Genomic DNA, 18,257 nt, shown 5'->3' with positions numbered 1-18,257 from the left:
ACGCATAAATCTATCACCCTACCTAAGCAATAACTTCGCTGGCTGAAGCCCACCGTGAAGCTGGCCCTCAACATTGTGCTTCCTCCCTATTCCCAGCCACGGCTTAAATTCAGTGTTTAACTTTCCATATGTATCTTTATCCTTTTATTACACATGCATATAAGCCTAAACAACATATCTATTTTGCTTGGCTTTACACTTTATGTATGATATTACAAAGATATTTCTGCAACTTGCATTTCCCCCTCAGCCTTATTTTTGAGATTCATCCGTGTGGACACAGGTAAGTCTAGATCATTTCTACTGCCGTATGCATTACACCACAATTCATCCATTTTCTCCACTGATGGACATTTAGATCATTTACAGGTTCTTGCAGTTTCAAATCACTCTGCCTCAAGCATGACTGGATCTGCCTTTCATGCGTATGATCGTTTCCCCGGGCGCAAAGCTAGGAGTGTAACCGCGGGGTCATCGTGCCTGCGAGACTTTAACTTCATCCGGGACTGGCAACCAGCTCTTCCAAGTGGTGGTAACACACGGTGGCTTTTATGGCTTTCATGTCGCAACTCTCCCTCTGGATAGCAAACGCCTTGGGGGCTGGGACTGAGAACAGTGGACAGAGGACACTAACACCCGTTTGTATGGCGAATGGCTGGACGCAGGGATTCAGCGGAATGTCGCTCAGCGGGTCGCGAGGGACCGCGGAGCAGCGGCTCGGGGCCTGCGGGTCTCTTCCCGACGCCACGCGTCTCTCCTTAGGACAAAAAAAAAAAAAAAAAAAAACCAAAAAAGCAAAACCCTGTGCAGCGGCTCCGGGCGCGCTGAGCTCCCCTCCCCCGGAAGACCCGCCCCCGCCCCGCCCCCGCGGTGGCTCGCGCGCCGCCCCCGGGGCCGAGCGCCGGACGATGACGGGCGCGCGGCCGTGTGCGGCCGAGCAGCGCGGGTCCCGGGAGTGCGGCGGCGGCGGCGGCGGCGGCGGCGCGGGGGCAGCAGACGGCATGAGCGGGGCGGGGGGCGCAGGCCGGGCACTGGCCGCGCTGCTGCTGGCCGCGTCCGTGCTGAGCGCCGCTCTGCTGGCCCCCGGCGGCTCCCCGACGTCAGGTGAGTGCGCCCTCCGGCCGGGCCCGCGGGGCGGCGACTCTCCCCTCCCCGGGGCGGCGCGCGGGACAGCTCGGGAGGAGCAGCGCCCGGAACTCACGTGTCGTTTCCGCCGCGCTGTCATGGCGGGGCCGGGGCTCTTGCACGGAGGCCGACCCGCAGGAGGACGCAGGAGGGCGGGAGTGGCGCTCCTCGGGCTGCATCTAGTGCCTTTGACCCGGAGACCTGTCGCCCCCGAATGCAAAGCTGATCGGAGCCGGGCCGGCGCCTCCCTCCGTCCGCCGCACGGAGGAGTTGCGGGGGACCCGCCGGAGCCGCGGCCCGAGCGCGCAGCCCCGTGCGCGGCGGGACGGAGAGGCCGGCTCGGCTGCGCTGGGCTCCGGGGTCACCGCGGCTCGGGCCGGGGGCGCAGCGGGAGCGCGCGGGAGGCGGCGGGCGCGGGAGCTGGCGGCCGAGGCGCGGTGTCGGATCTCGAGCGAGCCTCCCCGGCCCGCTGGGTTGTTCCGCTTCCATGGTGACGGGCGGAGCGCCGGGGTCGCGGTCTGCAGGGGGGCCCCGGGCGAGGTCGGCGGCCTGGGAGGGCTCGGCGGGGGCAGTGCTCATGTCCGGCAGGGAGGAGAGAAGAGCTGAACCTCGGCTCAGCGAGCGTTTCCCCAGCTTGCCTGGTCTCCGAGCTCGCCAGGGAAGTGGGAAAAAAGGGCAAATTCCAGGGCCTCCCGCTAGACCCCTTGGACGAGGACCCGGGGCCCTAGAAGATCTCAGTCCCAAGCCCTCCCCAGGGGATGCTGTGGTCGAAGGTGGTGGGATCAGCCAAGGGCAGCAAACCCGGTTCGGTCAGTGCTGGGGAAGGTCTCCTTATCACCTGGGGAGCTGGGGGCCACTTGCCTCTGCTCCCGTCATCCCACCATCACCTTTGTGTCAGAACGCGGGGGTTCTGGTGTCAGCGTGTGTGGTCCAAACTGCCCCTCCTCCTCAATCAGAATGTTGAGGGAGAAGACAAAATCAGTTTTGAAAAAGCATCTTAGCTGATTACGTTTAATACAGTGTCTCCCCCGCCCCCGAGCTCAGTCTCGTCACTCCCTCCCTTTTATAATCGAGGAACAGACCTCAAGGGGTTACATAATCTGCCCTGTCACAACTTGTCAGGGACAGATCCTGTACAACGCTCTATTTTTGTGCTTTAGCATCAGTTAATACTGATAATTATTGTAGGAAAAAGGTTAAGTTTCTAAGCAGTGATTCTGTGTAGTGAGGGAGAGCATACTAAGTAGCGTTCTGAAGCCATCCACTCCAGAACCTTCACAGAGCCGTGTTGCCAAGTCAGCCAGGCTTTTAGTGCCACCTGGAGGCCAAATTTGGGCGGGACAGATTCCTAAGACCTCCACCTTTATATGATTTGTGGACTCAAGTTTACTTGAAAAGAAAAAAAAAAATTAAGTAGACTATGTCTTTTAAAATATACTCATCAAAGACACTTACGAGCAAGGAGCTAGAACCGAAATTAAATATTTGGAAATGAAGTAAAAGCCTAATATGCGAGCAGTACAGTTACTTGGGCTCTATTGAAACGTGACTTTGTTTGGTTTATTTCCTCACCAAGACATTGTAGACAGGAAGAAGGAATTGTCTGTTGTATGTAATGCTCCTTGAGGCTTCCCTGATATATTTTTTTAATATTTATTTACTTATTTGGTTGCGCAGGGCGAGTTGCGGCAGGCAGGCTCCTTAGTTGTGGAATGCAAACTCTTAGTTGTGGCATGCAAACTCTTAGTTGCAGCATGCATGTGGGATCTAGTTCCCTGACCAGGGATCGAACCTCGAGCCCCCTGCATTGGGAGCGTGGAGTCTTAACCACTGCGCCACGAGGGAAGTCCCTGCCCTGGTATTTATAAGTTCAGCTGTTGGCAGCTTTTTCTAGAAGCTGAGCATCAGTTTCAATTTCGGCGTCATATTGGATGGCTTAGGAATTTTGTCCTTTGTGTTTGTGTGTGTGTGTGTGTGTGTGTGAGTGATACAGACTACAGACTCATTGGGTTTTTAAAAAATTTATTGTACTGAACGATAGCTGATTTATAATGTGTTAATTTTTGCTGTATGGCAAAATGATTCAGTTATACGTATATATACGTTCTTTTTCATATTCTTTTCCATTGTGGTTTATCACAGGATACTGAATATAGTTCCCTGTGCTCTATAGTAGGACCTTATTGCTTATCCATTCTATATATAATAGTTTGCATCTGCTAATCCCACAGACTCATTGGTTTTTTAAAAAAATGCTCAAATAATGCAAAAAGGTACAAAGTTGTCAGAATCCCCTGGCCTTACACTCACAGTGTCTGTTGCTGTTGTTTTGGGGAGGATAATAAGTGTTGATGAGGGTGTGGAGAAAAGGGAACCCTCCTACACTGTTGGTGGGAATGTAAATTGGTGCAGCCACTACGGAGAACAGTTTGGAGGTTCCTCAAAAAACTAAAAATAGAACTGCCATATGATCCAGCAATTCCACTCCTGGGTATGTAACTGAAGAATATGAAAACATTAATTCAAAAAGATACGTGCACCCAGTGTTCATAGCAGCATTGTTTACAATAGCCAAGATATGGAAGCAACCTAAGTGTCCATCAACAGATGAATGGATAAAGATGTGGTACATATATACAATGGAATATTACTCAGCCATAAAAAAGAATGAAATAAGGCCATTTGCAGCAACATGGATGGAACTAGAGAGTATTATGCTAAGTGAAATAAGTCAGAGAAAGGCAAATACTGTATGTTGTAATTTATATGTGGAATCTAAAAATAAAATGAATGAATATAACAAAACAGAAATAGACTCACAGATATAGAGAACAAACTAGTGGTTACCAGTGGGGAGAGGAAAGGGGGAGAGGCAAGAACGAGGGTAGAGGATTAAGAGATACAAACTGCTATGTAGAAGATAAATAAACGACAAGGATATATTGTATAGCATGAGGAATACGGCCAATATTTTATCGTAACTTTCAATGGAGTATAATCTATAAAAATTTTGAATCACTATGTAGTACACCTGAAACTAGTATATTGTAAATCAGCTATACCTCAATTTAAAAAATACAAAAGATAAATCATACTGGTTGGGCAGAGATTCTGATTTAATAGGTCTGGGGTGGAGCCAGGGCATGGGTTTTGTTTTGTTTTATTTTTAAATGAGTTATTAATTTATTATTTATTTGTTTATGTTATTATTTTATTTGTTTATATTTTATTTTTGGCAGTGTTGGGTCTTTGTTGCTGCATGTGGGTTTTCTCTAGTTGCAGCGAGCGGGGGCTACTCTTCATTGCAATGTGCGGGCTTCTCATTGCGGTGGCTTCTCTTGTTGTGGAGCATGGGCTCTAGGCACTCGGGCTTCAGTAGCTCTGGCATGTGGGCTCAGTAGTTGTGGCTCCCGGGCTCTAGAGTGCAGACTCAGCAGTTGTGGCGCACGGACTTAGTTGCTCCGCGGCATGTGGGATCTTCTGGACCAGGGCTCGAACCCCTGTCCCCTGCATTGGCAGGCGGATTCTTAACCACTGCACCACCAGGGAAGTCTGGTTTTGTGGTTTTTTTAGCTTGCCAGGTAATTCTGATGTTCAGCTAGCATTAACCCTTCACACAACCTTATATAAAATAATACTGATGACAATTAAGAACTTTCAAAGTCTGAAATTCACATGGAAAAACTAAGCATGAAACAAGAACCATATTCCACCCACCACTGAAGACTCATAGAAGTATGAATAAAAACAGTAGTTACTACAGCTCCAAAGGGTTGATGCTGTATAGAACAATTACGGAGGAAAAGGTCAACAGCTAGTGATAAATTTGCAAATGGAAGCTCTCAAACCTGAACAAGGGAAATGAAAAAGAGAAATACTTGAAAACATTATGACAAGTATGTCAAAGGATTTAATATCACAGGGGCTAAGTGGTTAAATAAACATTCCAACAATTCACAGGAAAGGAACGTACTGATAGTCAACATTTGGAAAACATGTTCGAACTTGCTAATTGTTAGTTCAGAACTAAAATAATAAGGAAATTATATTTTCTATACATCAGGCTAAAAAGCAAGGGAAAAAATTAAACTGGCCCAGCTGCTAGGGAACAGATCTGCTTAGTCTCAGGAGACTGGGAGCATAGAGGTTAGGTGCTGGCCAGACTGGTGAGTCATTCTGGTGGGTGACCTCTCCAGGCCTCCCATACCTCATCTGGAGGCTGGAGACACCAGCAGCTGTTTCACGAGGCTGTTGGGACCTGGAGCACAGTAAGTGTGTCGTTTTCGGTGTCACCTGGGAGCTGATGAACACCACAGTTGTCTTTGTAAACTGGCACAATTAAATTGGGAGAGGAATTTGGCTAAACATATCAAAAACTATTTAAAAAGCTATTTTTGGTTGAAAATTTCACTCCTGGAAGTTCATTCTTAAGGAACTATGTTGAAAGAAGAGCATGTTGATTTTCAGATGTCTATAGCGCCATTTTTATATAGGATATAGCATCATTTCTTATAATTGGAAAAAAGGGGAATGGGGGGAAATTGGAAATAAGGTTAAATGAAAAGAGAAGAAACAACTTTTCAAAATACTTAACCACATGTTCCTGATTCTGACGAAGCCCCTGTTGTCCCCTGCATTGGTTGGATGTGGCCCAGAGCATTATAATAATCATTTGTCGAACACTTACTTTGTGTGAGGTTCTATGTCAAACACTTTGCTTGTGTTATCAATTTTAGCCTCCCCAGCAATCGTCCGAAGCACACACTGTTATGACCCCTAATTTATTGATGAGGACGCTAAGGCAGGGTGGGGTCCAGATTCAAGTTGGCCCAACGTGGAGTCCACACACTTAACCCACCATGTTATACTCCTGGTCTCAAACGCTGCTTCTGCTGGCCGCTCGCCATAGGGCGACCAAAGAACAGAAAAAGTGATTGATAAAGCTTTGCTTAGCCTGGAGGGGAAAAAAAGCTTCAGTAGATTATTAAAAGTTACATACTCTGTGTTTTGTCTTCACTGAGAGCTAAATAAGGGTAAATTAGGATAAACGCTAAAAATGAGGGATTTAGGCTGGCTGCAGTGAAGAATTTTCTGAATTAACCAGATGAGGTACTGGGGAGCCCTGAATTAAGCTTTCATATTACAAAATTAAAGAGGCTAGATTATTACCTTTCTGGTTGTGTTATTAAATAGTTTCCCTTAACACTTACACTGTTCGTGGGAATGTAAATTGTTACAACCACTGTGGAGAACAGTATGGAGGTTCCTTAAAAAACTAAAAATAGAGCTACCATATGATCCAGCAATCCCACTCCTGGGCATATATCTGGAAAAAAACATAATTTGAAAAGACACATGCACCCCAGTGTTCATTGCAGCACTATTTACAATAGCCAGGACATGGAAGCAACCTAAATGTACATCAACAGAGGAATGGATAAAGAAGATGTGGTATATATATACAATGGAGTATTACTCAGCCATAAAAAAGAATGAAATAATGCCATTTGCATCAACATGGATGCAGCTAGAGATTATCATACTAAGTGAAGTAAGTCAGACAAAGACAAATATCATATGATATCACTTATATGTGGAATCTAAAAATAAATGATACAAATGAACTTATTTACAAAACAGAAACAGACTCACAAACTTTGAAAACAAACTTATGGTTACCAAAGGGGAAATGTGTGTGTGGAGGAATAAATTAGGAGTTTGGGATTAGCATATACACACTACTATATATATATGTATATATAATAGTTAATTAACAAGGCCCTACTGTATAGCACGGGGGACTCAGTATTCTGTAATAAGCTATATGGGAAAAGAATCTGAAAAAGAATGGATATATGGGGACTTAACTGGTGGCGCAGTGGATAAGACTCTGTGCTCCCAATGCAGGGGGCCTGGGTTCGATCCCTGGTCAGGGAACTAGATCCCACATGCATGCTGCAACTAAGAGTTCACATGCCACAACTAAGGAGCCCACCTGCCGCAACTGAGGAGCCCACGTGCTGCAACTAAGGAGCTGGCGAGCTGCAACTAAGGAGGCCGCCTGCTGCAACTAAGACCCGGTGCAACCAAATTAATTAATTAATTAAAAAAATAAAGAATGGATATATGTATGGACATATGTATAATGGAATCACTTTGCTCTACACCTGAAACTAACACAACATTGTAAATCAACTATACTCCAGTATAAAATAAAAATTAAATTAAAGAAAGTTTCCCTTTTTTTCTTTTGCCTAGAAGCTAGATGGTAATTTCTCTTTCATATAAAATAACAGATATAAATGGCCCAGTTGATCTGGATGAAACACTTTGCTTTAACTTTAGCCAATAATAGTTCACTGTTTTCCTACCAAATTGGCAGACTGAAAGGTAGAAGATGCATCATCCTTATGGTACCCTAAGAGCATCTGGTAAAGTGATGAGCTCTAAGCCCAGGGAATATGGAGCAGTGGCTCTTTCTGCCCTTCAGACTTACCCTCTCTCCTTCCCCGCCTCACGTCTGCCATGGAAACCAGGAGATGCAGAACTCCAAACAACAGTGACATCAGGCAGAGCTTCTCAGACTGTAAAGGGCGTGCAGATCCCCCAGGAACACCGCTGCTCTGCGCGTCCTGACTCCCTAATCTGGGGTCCTGCAGGTCTTAAGAGCTGCCCATCCCAGCTCAGAGCTGAGTGATGTGGGCCAGCAAAGTTGGAGCTTCGGAATCACGCAGATTGGGTTCACGTCAGTGATTTCACTGAAAAAATCTGTGACCATGGGTAGTTATGTAATTTTTGTGAGCCTTAATTTCTTCATCCATAGGATGGAGAAAATACCTGGCTCATGAGGTTGTCATATTATCAAATAGAAGTTGCATGGAAACAACTAAACTTGGTGCCTCTCACACCTTAGTCCTTGGTGACGGTAAGATGCGAATGGTGTTGACTGAATCCTTGTTTGTAGTAGAGGCATGTGTGTGGAAGGGAACTGGGTGCGTGTGTGCATGTGCACATCCGTGTGGACATGGCATGAGGGACAAGAGACCCGAGGCATTTGAGAAGCGCTCCTGGGAAGCCACTTTCCACTCTGATGCACTTTGTCTCTGACACATCTTTCAGGAGCCTTCTTTTTCTTTTTCTTTTTCTTTTTCTAATTCTTACCAGACTTAGGGAAAAAAAGGCGCTTGGAGCTGAAGATGGACCAGGCTTTGCTGCTCATCCATAATGAACTACCTGGGACAAACTTGACGGTCTACTGGAATTTCGATCGCTGTTATCATGTAGGTGCCGCGTGCTTGCTCACAGTTGTGTTTGCTTTGGGGCTAGTTTGATATGGCCCCAGTGCTGTCAGACCTGAAGCCCTTCACATGTTAGCTTCAGCTTTACAGGTGAGGAAACAAACAGGCTAGACAAAGACTCAGAAGAAATTCCATCACGGAGGATGCCTAGCAATGGGCAGCATCCTTTTTTTCATCTTTTCCCTACCCATCTTTTTCAAACCAGTTTCTGTGATGAGCAAAATTGATAGACATGTTTTTTTTGTTTTTCGTTTTTTTTTAATGTGACAAGCATTCTTTCATTCCACAATAAGAGCATAAACCAGATCCGGGCCACTTGCTCATTTCTGGCACCTCTTATAGCCTGTACCCTCAGAGCCATTCATCAAGGCGCCTAGAGTGTGACAGGGCAGCCACACCACTGGTTTTCAAGTTGCAGAGGGGTGATGCACTAGGACGGGGTCTCAGCAGGATATTCCCACTCCCTTTTGGAATCCATTCAATTTGATCCCTTATGAAGCCTGAAGTGATAGATGTGTTTTGACTCCTCTGCCCACTGCGTAACCCTCCTGCTGGACCAGAGAAGGAAGGAGTGAGACACTGGGGGGCAGGGCGGGGTGATGAGGGCCACAGGAGGCTTATGCTGAGACCCTTCTGACGATAAAGGATTTTATCTGAAGGTGTTGCTCCTATGCTAGACCTTGTTGCTTTTTAAGGACCTGGCTATTCTTCCATGTAAAATGAAACAGTCTTTACTTCCAAATTAAGAGCTTCAATGTACCACCTTCAGAGGAGGAATTTTAATGGATAGTGACGTGTTTAGTGTAAATAGCTTTTTAAAAAAGAAAACAAATTTAAAAAGTCCCCCGTGTGGGTATCAGCTAGAAGATGATGGAGCAATACATGACACCTCCTGTAAAGTTAAGTGAAACACAGAGCATCGGTAATATTAAAAAGGTAGGTCAAGACCAAGAAAAGGCTTATCACAAGAGGGACCTAAAAGGACCTTAAATTAAGTAGAAGAAAATCGATAACTTCAAAAATATCTGTAATGTATTTAACAAAACATCCATCATGTGTTGTCAAATGAGACTAAACACAAACGGCAGAGATTATACTTTCTGCGATTTCATATCTCTGCATAACAAAAACAAACTAATAGGAGAGAGAACACAGACGTAAAAGTCATAGAAAAATCTTTGACCTGGCCAAAGCAATTCTTATGAAAATTTGTGTCTAAATGTTTCTAACAGTAAAGATGATGTTAATACAAGTTGCAGCTGCTGTTTACTGAGGGCCTGCTCTGTGTTTTAGGTATGTTATATCTCATTTAATCCTCACAGCAATCCAGGAAATACCTGGATTCTGCAGATGGTGATGCTGAGATTAAGAGCAGGAAAGTGACTTTATCCCGGGTCCCCCCGCTGTCACATGGCAGCACTGGGGTCCTCACCCCTCGCTCTAGCTTCAGAGTGTGTCCACTTTCCTTTCCGGATCCTGCTTTATGTTAATCAGGAAGAAAAGGGGCAATGAAAAGCTACTGAGTAAGGATCTCAAGGTTTTGGAAAGCAGTGTCATGATCCAAACAAGAAAAAAGGAAGCAATAAAAACAGTAACTATGGGGCTTCCCTGGTGGCACAGTGGTTGAGAGTCCGCCTGCTGATGCAGGGGACACGGGTTCGTGCCCCGGTCTGGGAAGATCCCACATGCCGTGAAATGGCTGGGCCCATGAGCCATGGCCGCTGAGCCTGTGCGTCCAAAAAAAACACAAAAAGTAACTATGGAGACTGCAAAATGAGAAAAAAAATGGGAATAAGAATGAGCCAAGAGATGGTTTTCTAAATCAAAAGTCACACATACTCTCTAATACCCTATATGGGGAAAGAATCTAAAAGAAGAAAAAGAGTGGATATATGTATACGTATAACTGATTCACTTTGCTGTACACCTGAAACTGACACAGCATTGTAAATCAACAATACTCCAATAAAAATTTTAAAAATTAAAAAAATAAAAGTCACACAATTGATAAAGTATTGATACATTTAAGGGAACAATGGAAATTAACAAAATTAGAAATTATATGTCAACAGAAATTAAAATAATTATGGTCCAATGAACAGTTAAGACTGATCAATTTAAAGTACAAAAATTGATTGATTTCCTTCAAAAAATATAATGTGAAGATTGATTCAAGAAATTGACATAAATAGATCAGCAACTGATTAAGAAATCTGGAGAGTTGTAATGAATTTCTCTACCTAAAAATAGGTCATTTTTTCCTGCATTTTCAAATAATAAATAATTCTTAATCTATATAAACTGACCCTAACTATAACAACAATAAAAAAAAATGATGGCTTGGTATCTGATTCATTCTGCAGGGTGTTGATCTTAAAATCTAGCCAAGACATGACAGAAAATGCAGGTCAATCTTTCTAATTAATGTGGGTGTAAAAATCTTAAATAAATTATCAGGTAGAATAAGTTGGCATATTGAGAGATTTATGATGACTTATATTTTCATCTTGAAGAATCTATAAGAGGTCATATATATGGACAATGATACAATTTTAATGGGAAAATTATAGGCTAAATGGAGAAATAGCCAATGCACAATGATGTGACACCTAAACACAGGAAAAATGGCAATACTTCCCAAATTAGTTTATACATTCAACACAATTGCTTGTGGATACTTTATGGAAGCTGCATAAAAATAATTCCAAAATGTCTGTGAAAAAGTAAGTGTGCAAGAGAATCAGAGGATGGCCCAAAAGGAGAACGGACGGTACGGAGACTTGCTGTACCATATAAGAAGTATCACAGAGCACGGTCGTGAACGTAGCCAAAAAAGAGAAATGAAGACCAACGGGCCAAACGAAGTATAAGAAGTAGAATCTAATTTACTTAAGAATTTAACAGCTAAAACCACGGGAAAGGTATTTAGAATTATGGGATACCATCTATCAAATACCCCAAGTGGATTCAAGTAAAAAAAAAAAACCCACAAATTTAACAAATACTAAAAAATGCATAATACATTGTTAAACTCATGAAGCAATAGAAGAAATAACAAGCCAGAGTAGTATGACCCTGTAAAACTTTAAAAACAGCAACATAATAAGATGAAAGCACTAGAGTGGGGAAGCGTTTGAGGGAGTTAGAAGTTTAATGTTACAGTGTACGAGGACAGATTTCTAAGATTCTGTTTGAGGGAATTGAGTGTCTACCAGGTGGTTCACACCATAAGGAACATAAAAGAGCAAAAGAAAATTGAATTATTTAACCTACTTATAATTTGAAATGTAATCTTAATGCTGTGGTATCATAAACACCTAGTACCTGAACAAAAGGAAGAATGATATGAAGTCGTGGTAAGGCTGATGAGAAATAAATCTACTGTAATTTTTCTTATGTGAGTGCTATTTGGCCACGTGTAACAAGAACCATTAAAATGATTATTTTTTTAATCCAGTAATCTCATTTTTGGAAATTTGTCTTAGGGAAAGAATTTAAAGGAATAAGAACATCATGTGTAGATCTTTTAAAACAATATAATTTTTATAAATTATAAATATAAGTAGATTTATATTATTATATATCATATAATTAAATTATATATCTTCCAAAACAATATAATTTATATAAGTTATATACAAAAAGATAAAACGAGCTTTGAAAGCAGCCTGAGTATTCATAGCGATAGTATTTGATGGAATATAATGCAACCATTAAAAATTATAAATATGCAAATTAGGTAGAATCATGGATGTTTATTTGTTAAATAATATTAAGTAAAACCATAGAATGCAAGATTAAAGGGATGCTGTATTTGTTAATTATGTGAAGAATGTACCTATGAATAAAGATTATGTAGTTCCATAGCAACACCTAGTTATGTAGGCAAATTTTACCTAAATTATTGAAGTGTAAAAGTTTTCTATAAGCATGAAGGAAAAGTTATCTCAGGTCTTCAGTTGGATACCCAACAACCACAGACTGTCAAACCCCTAACACCTGGCCTGTGCTTGGATCGTGTAGTGCCTGCTCCAGGTCCTGGTCGACGTCTCCCAGAGCAGGAAACCCGGGGAGCCCAGCATTGAGGCTGTGGCTGTGAGCACCCAGCACGGATCCATCCTGCAGCTTAATGACACTGCGGAGGAGAAGCAAGTTTGTAGGTTTGTACCTGCTATGATGTGACCTACTGACACCTGTACTTTCTCTCTACTACTTTTTTCCTGTTTGGGTTTTAGCTTCTTTCAAAATATCTTTCTGTGTCTTCCCTGGTCTGCACCCAGGAATGCCTATCACTCTGCCTGGGTGACATTACCAACATCCAACTGCTTATTTCCTAACCTAATGATGTTTCTTCATTTTACCTAATCTTTGTAGGCTGGAATACAAATTTGGAGAATTTGGAAACTATTCTCTCTTGGTAAAGCACACCCATGATGGAGTCAATGAAATTGCGTGTGACCTGGTCGTTAATGAGAAGCCAGTTGACAGTAACCTTCGTACGTACATGCTCTTGGTTGATTTTTATTTTAAATAAATAAATAAATATTTATTTATTTATTTATTTGGCCACTCCAGGTCTTAGTTGTAGCATGTGGGATCTAGTTCTCTGACCAGGGATCGAACCCAGGCTCTCTGCACTGGGAGCACAGAGTCTCAACCACTGGACCACCAGGGAAGTCCCTCTTGGTAAATTTGCATTTTCAACGGTTTTAGTTTTTGAGTACTGTTTGCGACATTTCGGGTAATTTAAATCCTGGATTATAGGTTGTCTCTCTCAGTTATGGCATATTTATAATGTATTTATTGTGTCCTTGGTGTAGACTAAGAAAATTATGGGACATACAAAAAATTATTTGATGTATCAACATATTCTCATAGTTGTTATTTACTGTATTATGAAGTATAAATAAGCCAAAAAATTAATGCAGTGGAAAGAAACTAGAAATAAGACAGTTGACTGTCAGGTGTCTTTCTTTGTTTTAGGATTTAGGGTACAGTGTTTCCTGTATGTGTCTCTGACTGTCCAGAGGTCCCCTTGGGTTCAGGAGGGATCGTTCGTTCTCTAATAACTCCACTGGAGAAAATCTGTCCCTCCCAGACCCCAGTAGATAGTATCAGGAATCCCTGGAGCTGTTCCAACAGTAAGTACTGTCCACAGTGACGCTGTTGAAGACTGTCAGAAGAACACTGGTAAGAGCCAATGTGAAAGAGCCAACATGGGATGATTTAATCATTCAAAGAATAATGAATGTAATTGACGGAAGCACGTTGCACATACAAAAACCAGTGAGTTCACTATGAAGCTAAAAAGCACAAGGCCCCCTCCCCCAACAAAAGCAATATTTTGGTTGCCTTTGGGGGTAACAAGGACACCTGGTGTTAACTGACGATCCTGATAAAGGCAGAATCATCTCTCCTGCCTTTCCTGTTTTGACTATATCTTAGGGTAACGAAATAGTCCTAGATGATGAGGGTAAATTCTTTACAGAAGGAATCCAGCCAGTAATGTGGCAGAATATTTTGCAGCGCCCATTGAAGTTACTGATTTAGGCAAAAGCCGTGAGTGGATGGAACCATCCAATGAAGGGGGAACTTTACACGCGAGGGGACAGGCCTTCACCAGCTGAATGTGGGCATTGGGCACAAGGTCTGAAGCAGGAGGTGCTCCTGATGGGACGTGGTGGGAAAGACACAGCACCTGCGAAGTGTTCCTGCCGGAGAAGTGGGACTTCTCGGCCAGGGCTTTACAGCGAACTTCCCATTTACAGAACGCACGGAGGATAGAGGAGTAAGTTCAGTGACACCAGGCGAGGGGTCCTGGCAGATCTAGACCTCGAATGAGATGCCCTGATAGGAGACAGCCAGCCTCGTGTAAATCAAGTCAGTGGCTGTGGACCAATGCATGGAGCTTAAGGCACGTTAACAATGCAGGCAAGATGCAAGCCTTTCTTGGATCCTGATTTGAACACATGGACTACGACACACATTTTCGAGGCAACTAGAAAAATTTGAATATGGACTCAGTGGTAGCCAGGGAATTATTAATTTTGTATGACATTGTGCTTATACAGCAAAAGGTCCATTCTTAAGAAACTTTTAACTTTGAAATAGTTTTAGACTCACAGAAACGTTGCAAAACAGGGTTTCCATATACCCTTCACTCAGCTTCCCCTAAGCCCCTAAACTATATAATCACAGTACAGTGATTCCATGTACAGTGATTGAAACCAGGAACTTCATGCACACAGCGCTATTAACTGAGCTGCGGAGTTCTCAGATTTCTCCAGTTGTCCTCGTGTCCGTTTCGTGTCCAGGGTCCCACAGAACGTTTAGTGATCAGGTCTCCCAGGCCTCCTCTAATCTAACCTCATGGCCTCTAATCAGCCTTTCTTGGTCTTTCACGACCTTGACACTTTTGAAGAGGACCGGCCAGTTATTTTGTTACTTGGGTTTGCTTGCTGCCTTCTTGTGACCCAGAAGAGGCCGTGCGTCTTCGGTAGCGTCCTACGGAAGAGATACAGTGTCCTCCTCAGGGGGTCACGTAAGAATTGCATGACGTACATAGACATACATCCTGAAGATGTGGGAATGAAATAGCTTGATGTCTGGGATTTGCTTAAAAGACTTCAGGTGGGAAAAAAAAGAGGGTGGGTAGTAGTAGTAGATGAAGCAAGAGTGACAATGTTTGATATTCTGGAATCTAGGTGACGGCTATATGTGGGTTTACTGTACAGTTCTCTGTACTTTTGTGTACGTTTGATATTTTTCATGATGAAAATTAGCCCTTCCCTCATGAAAACTATTCTCAGTTGTTAATAAGAAATTTCACATAAGGATATAGGCTTTTCCTTCATATGTTTCCATTTTTATTTGTTTGCCTTTTTCTTTTTTTAATTTTAAAATTTGTTTTATTGAAGTATAGTTGATTTACAGTGTTGTGTTAATTTCTACTATACAGCATAGTGATTCAGTTATACGTATATATACATTCTTGTTCATATTCTGTTTGCATTTTTCATTTACAGCTTCACTGTGATGACACGACAGCTTTTGGTGATGATACGTTTTCTTTATTTTTGCAGCTGTAAGTATCGCGTTCCTTGTCGGCCTGGTGCTCATCATTGTGGTGTCCTTTCTAAGGTTCTCGCTGAGGTAAGCTGGCGTTGGGGGGGCACACTGGGGAAAATAGAACACAGAATAACTGTATTCAGAAAGGGTAGTTTGACCGTTATTCCTGGATTAAATGAAAACTGACTGTGTCCACCATGCCCAGTGTAGTCCTAGGCATTAGGGATTCCGTGTCGAATAAGAGATGGTCCCTGACTTCAGGGAAATAATAACCTAGTGCGAATGGCTCTCTGCCTTCAATTCTCCCACGTGGCTGACGATGTAGAAGAAACTACTTGAGCAATCACTTCCTGACAGACTCTCACATCCTGCCACGTAGCGCATGCAAGAGGCCTGTGATGGTCTTTGGAGGTGCTGCCACACTGACTGTCTTCCTCCTCTTGGCTCTGAACCCAGAGGCCACGCCTCTGGTCCAGCTTCCCAGCTCCTGCGGTGGGGACCTCCGACCTCAGGGTGGACTCTCCCTTGGTTAGGGTCGGCCAGCTTGGAGAGAGGATTCCTTCTCCTGCCTGGTAAACAACAATTCTGGTGAGTGGGTTTGCGGACTGCAGAAGGAAAAGAAAGTGAAATAGACCCAGGCCTGGCACGTCACCTTGCCAAGGGGAGGTCTTTCCTCTTAAAAGGAATAAGATTGAATTTTCACATGCTCAGCTGGTTACGGTCTCAGGAAAGACCGTGAGATTTTATTGGTGAGCCGGATCCAAATTGGAAGAAAAAACCTGCTAGCTCGGGGAAATCCTGCACCTTTGGGGAGTTTATCACTCTGACCCATTAGGGACGGAGTGCAATCCGCAAAGAGGAGTTGCATTACTTTGGTGATAAGGTGTAAATGGTCTTCCAGTTTATTAGAGTGTTTTCATTTGGTGCTTTGGATGTGAATGTATCTATTACGTGATGTTTAAAGTGGTCGATAGCTGATATCAGACTCTTGCAAAGAGAAGAATCCCACCTTGCCCCACTGTGGAATTGAAACTCCTTTTACATGTGATTCTCCCTTTGCAGCCTGTGGGCACAAAGCTCTTGTGGGGAAAGCAAGAGTGCCTTGTACCTTTCCCCATCACTTTCCAGTGTGCCCAGGGAAGTTCAGATTTGTCTGAACCAGAAAAGAATCTGAGGCTTCCCTGGTGGCGCAGTGGTTGAGAGTCCGCCTGCCAATGCAGGGGACACGGGTTCGTGCCCCGGTCTGGGAGGATCCCACATGCCGCGGAGCGGCTGGGCCCGTGAGCCATGGCCGCTGAGCCTGCGCGTCCGGAGCCTGTGCTCCGCAACGGGAGAGGCCGCAACGGTGAGAGGCCCGTGTACAGCAAAAAAAAAAAAGAAAAGAATCTGAAAAAGTAGTAAGAATACAGCGTCTTTCTCCTTTTCACTTGGGGAACAAGCATGTACAAGAAAATAAGTGCTTTTTTTAATTTTAATTTTTAAATATTTTCTTTTACCTTTCCTTAGATGGTTCTGTTTTCAAGTTTTTCATGTGATGGTGATGTTATTAGTGCTGGATAAACTAGAAATGGGAGTTGAGTTATAAGGGAAAAAAGAAATTAAAAATATAAGCAATGGGTATATGGAACATGTTTGGATACTGACTTGAGCAATTAAACTGTAAAAAAGACAAGAAAATTGTACTTGCTATTTGATAATATTGAGGAATTGTTGATAATATTCTTAAATGAGGTAATAGAATTGCAGTATGTTTAAAAATAAAGAGTCCTTATCGTTTTCTTTTTTTAACATCTTTATTGGAGTATAATTGCTTTACAGTGGTGTGTTAGTTTCTGCTGTATAACTAAGTGAATCAGCTGTACATATACATATATCCTCATGTCTCCTCCCTCTTGTGTCTCGCTCCCATCCTCCCTATCCCATCCCTCTAGGTGGTCACAAAGCACGAGCTGATCTCCCTGTGCTATGCGGCTGCTTCCCACTAGCTATCTACCTTACGTTTGGTAGTGTATATAAGTCCATATCATACCACTCTCTCACTTCATCCCAGCTTACCCTTCCCCCCTCCCCGTGTCCTCAAGTCCGTTCTCTACGTCTGCATCTTTATTCCTGTCCTGCCCCTAGGTTCTTCAGAACCTTTTTTTTTAGATTCCATATACATGTGTTAGCATACAGTATTTGTTTTTCTCTTCCTGACTTACTTCCCTCTGTATGACAGACTCTAGGTCCATCCACCTCACTACAAATAACTCAAATTCGTTTCTTTTTATGGCTGAGTAATATTACATTTTATATATGTGCCACATCTTCTTTATCCATTCATCTGTCGATGGACACTTAGGTTGCTTCCATGTCGTGGCTATTGTAAATAGAGCTGCAATGAACATTGTGGTACATGCCTTTTTTTGAATTATGGTGTTCTCAGGGTATATGCCCAGGAGTGGGATTGCTGGGTCATATGGTAATTCTGTTTTTAGTTTTTTAAGGAACCTCCATACTGTTCTCCGTAGTGGCTGTATCAATTTACATTCCCACCAACAGTGCAAGAGGGTTCCCTTTTCTCCACACCCTCTCCAGCATTTATTGTTTGTATATTTTTTGATGATGGCCATTCTGACTGGTGTGAGGTGATACCTCATTGTAGTTTTTATTTGCGTTTCTCTAATGGTTAGTGATGTTGAGCATCTTTTCATGTGTTTGTTGGCAATCTGTATGTCTTCTTCAGAGAAATGTCTGTTTAGGTCTTCTGCCCATTTTTGAATTGGG

General features: G+C 43.1%; 1 protein-coding gene across 3 annotated transcripts in view; it reads left to right on the top strand.

Moving 5' to 3' along the window:
* Window positions 1–908: 908 nt before the first annotated feature.
* Window positions 909–18,257, top strand: part of HGSNAT (heparan-alpha-glucosaminide N-acetyltransferase) — a gene marked incomplete at both ends in the record, with an annotated part of 45,360 nt that continues 28,011 nt past the window's right edge. For 2 of the 3 annotated variants that reach the window (XM_079726640.1, XM_079726638.1), the window contains 5 exons: window positions 909–1,134; window positions 8,290–8,405; window positions 12,447–12,583; window positions 12,798–12,919; window positions 15,506–15,575. In XM_079726640.1, coding sequence (XP_079582766.1) covers window positions 909–1,134; window positions 8,290–8,405; window positions 12,447–12,583; window positions 12,798–12,919; window positions 15,506–15,575 — 671 coding nt within the window. The remainder of the gene's footprint in view (window positions 1,135–8,289; window positions 8,406–12,446; window positions 12,584–12,797; window positions 12,920–15,505; window positions 15,576–18,257) is intronic. The other variant, XM_079726639.1, reaches the window with a different exon arrangement.

Source organism: Hyperoodon ampullatus (genome assembly GCF_949752795.1).
Source record: "Hyperoodon ampullatus genome assembly, chromosome: 20".
In the NCBI taxonomy this organism is placed as follows: domain Eukaryota; kingdom Metazoa; phylum Chordata; class Mammalia; order Artiodactyla; family Ziphiidae; genus Hyperoodon; species Hyperoodon ampullatus.
This window is presented reverse-complemented; position numbering and strand designations above follow the sequence as displayed.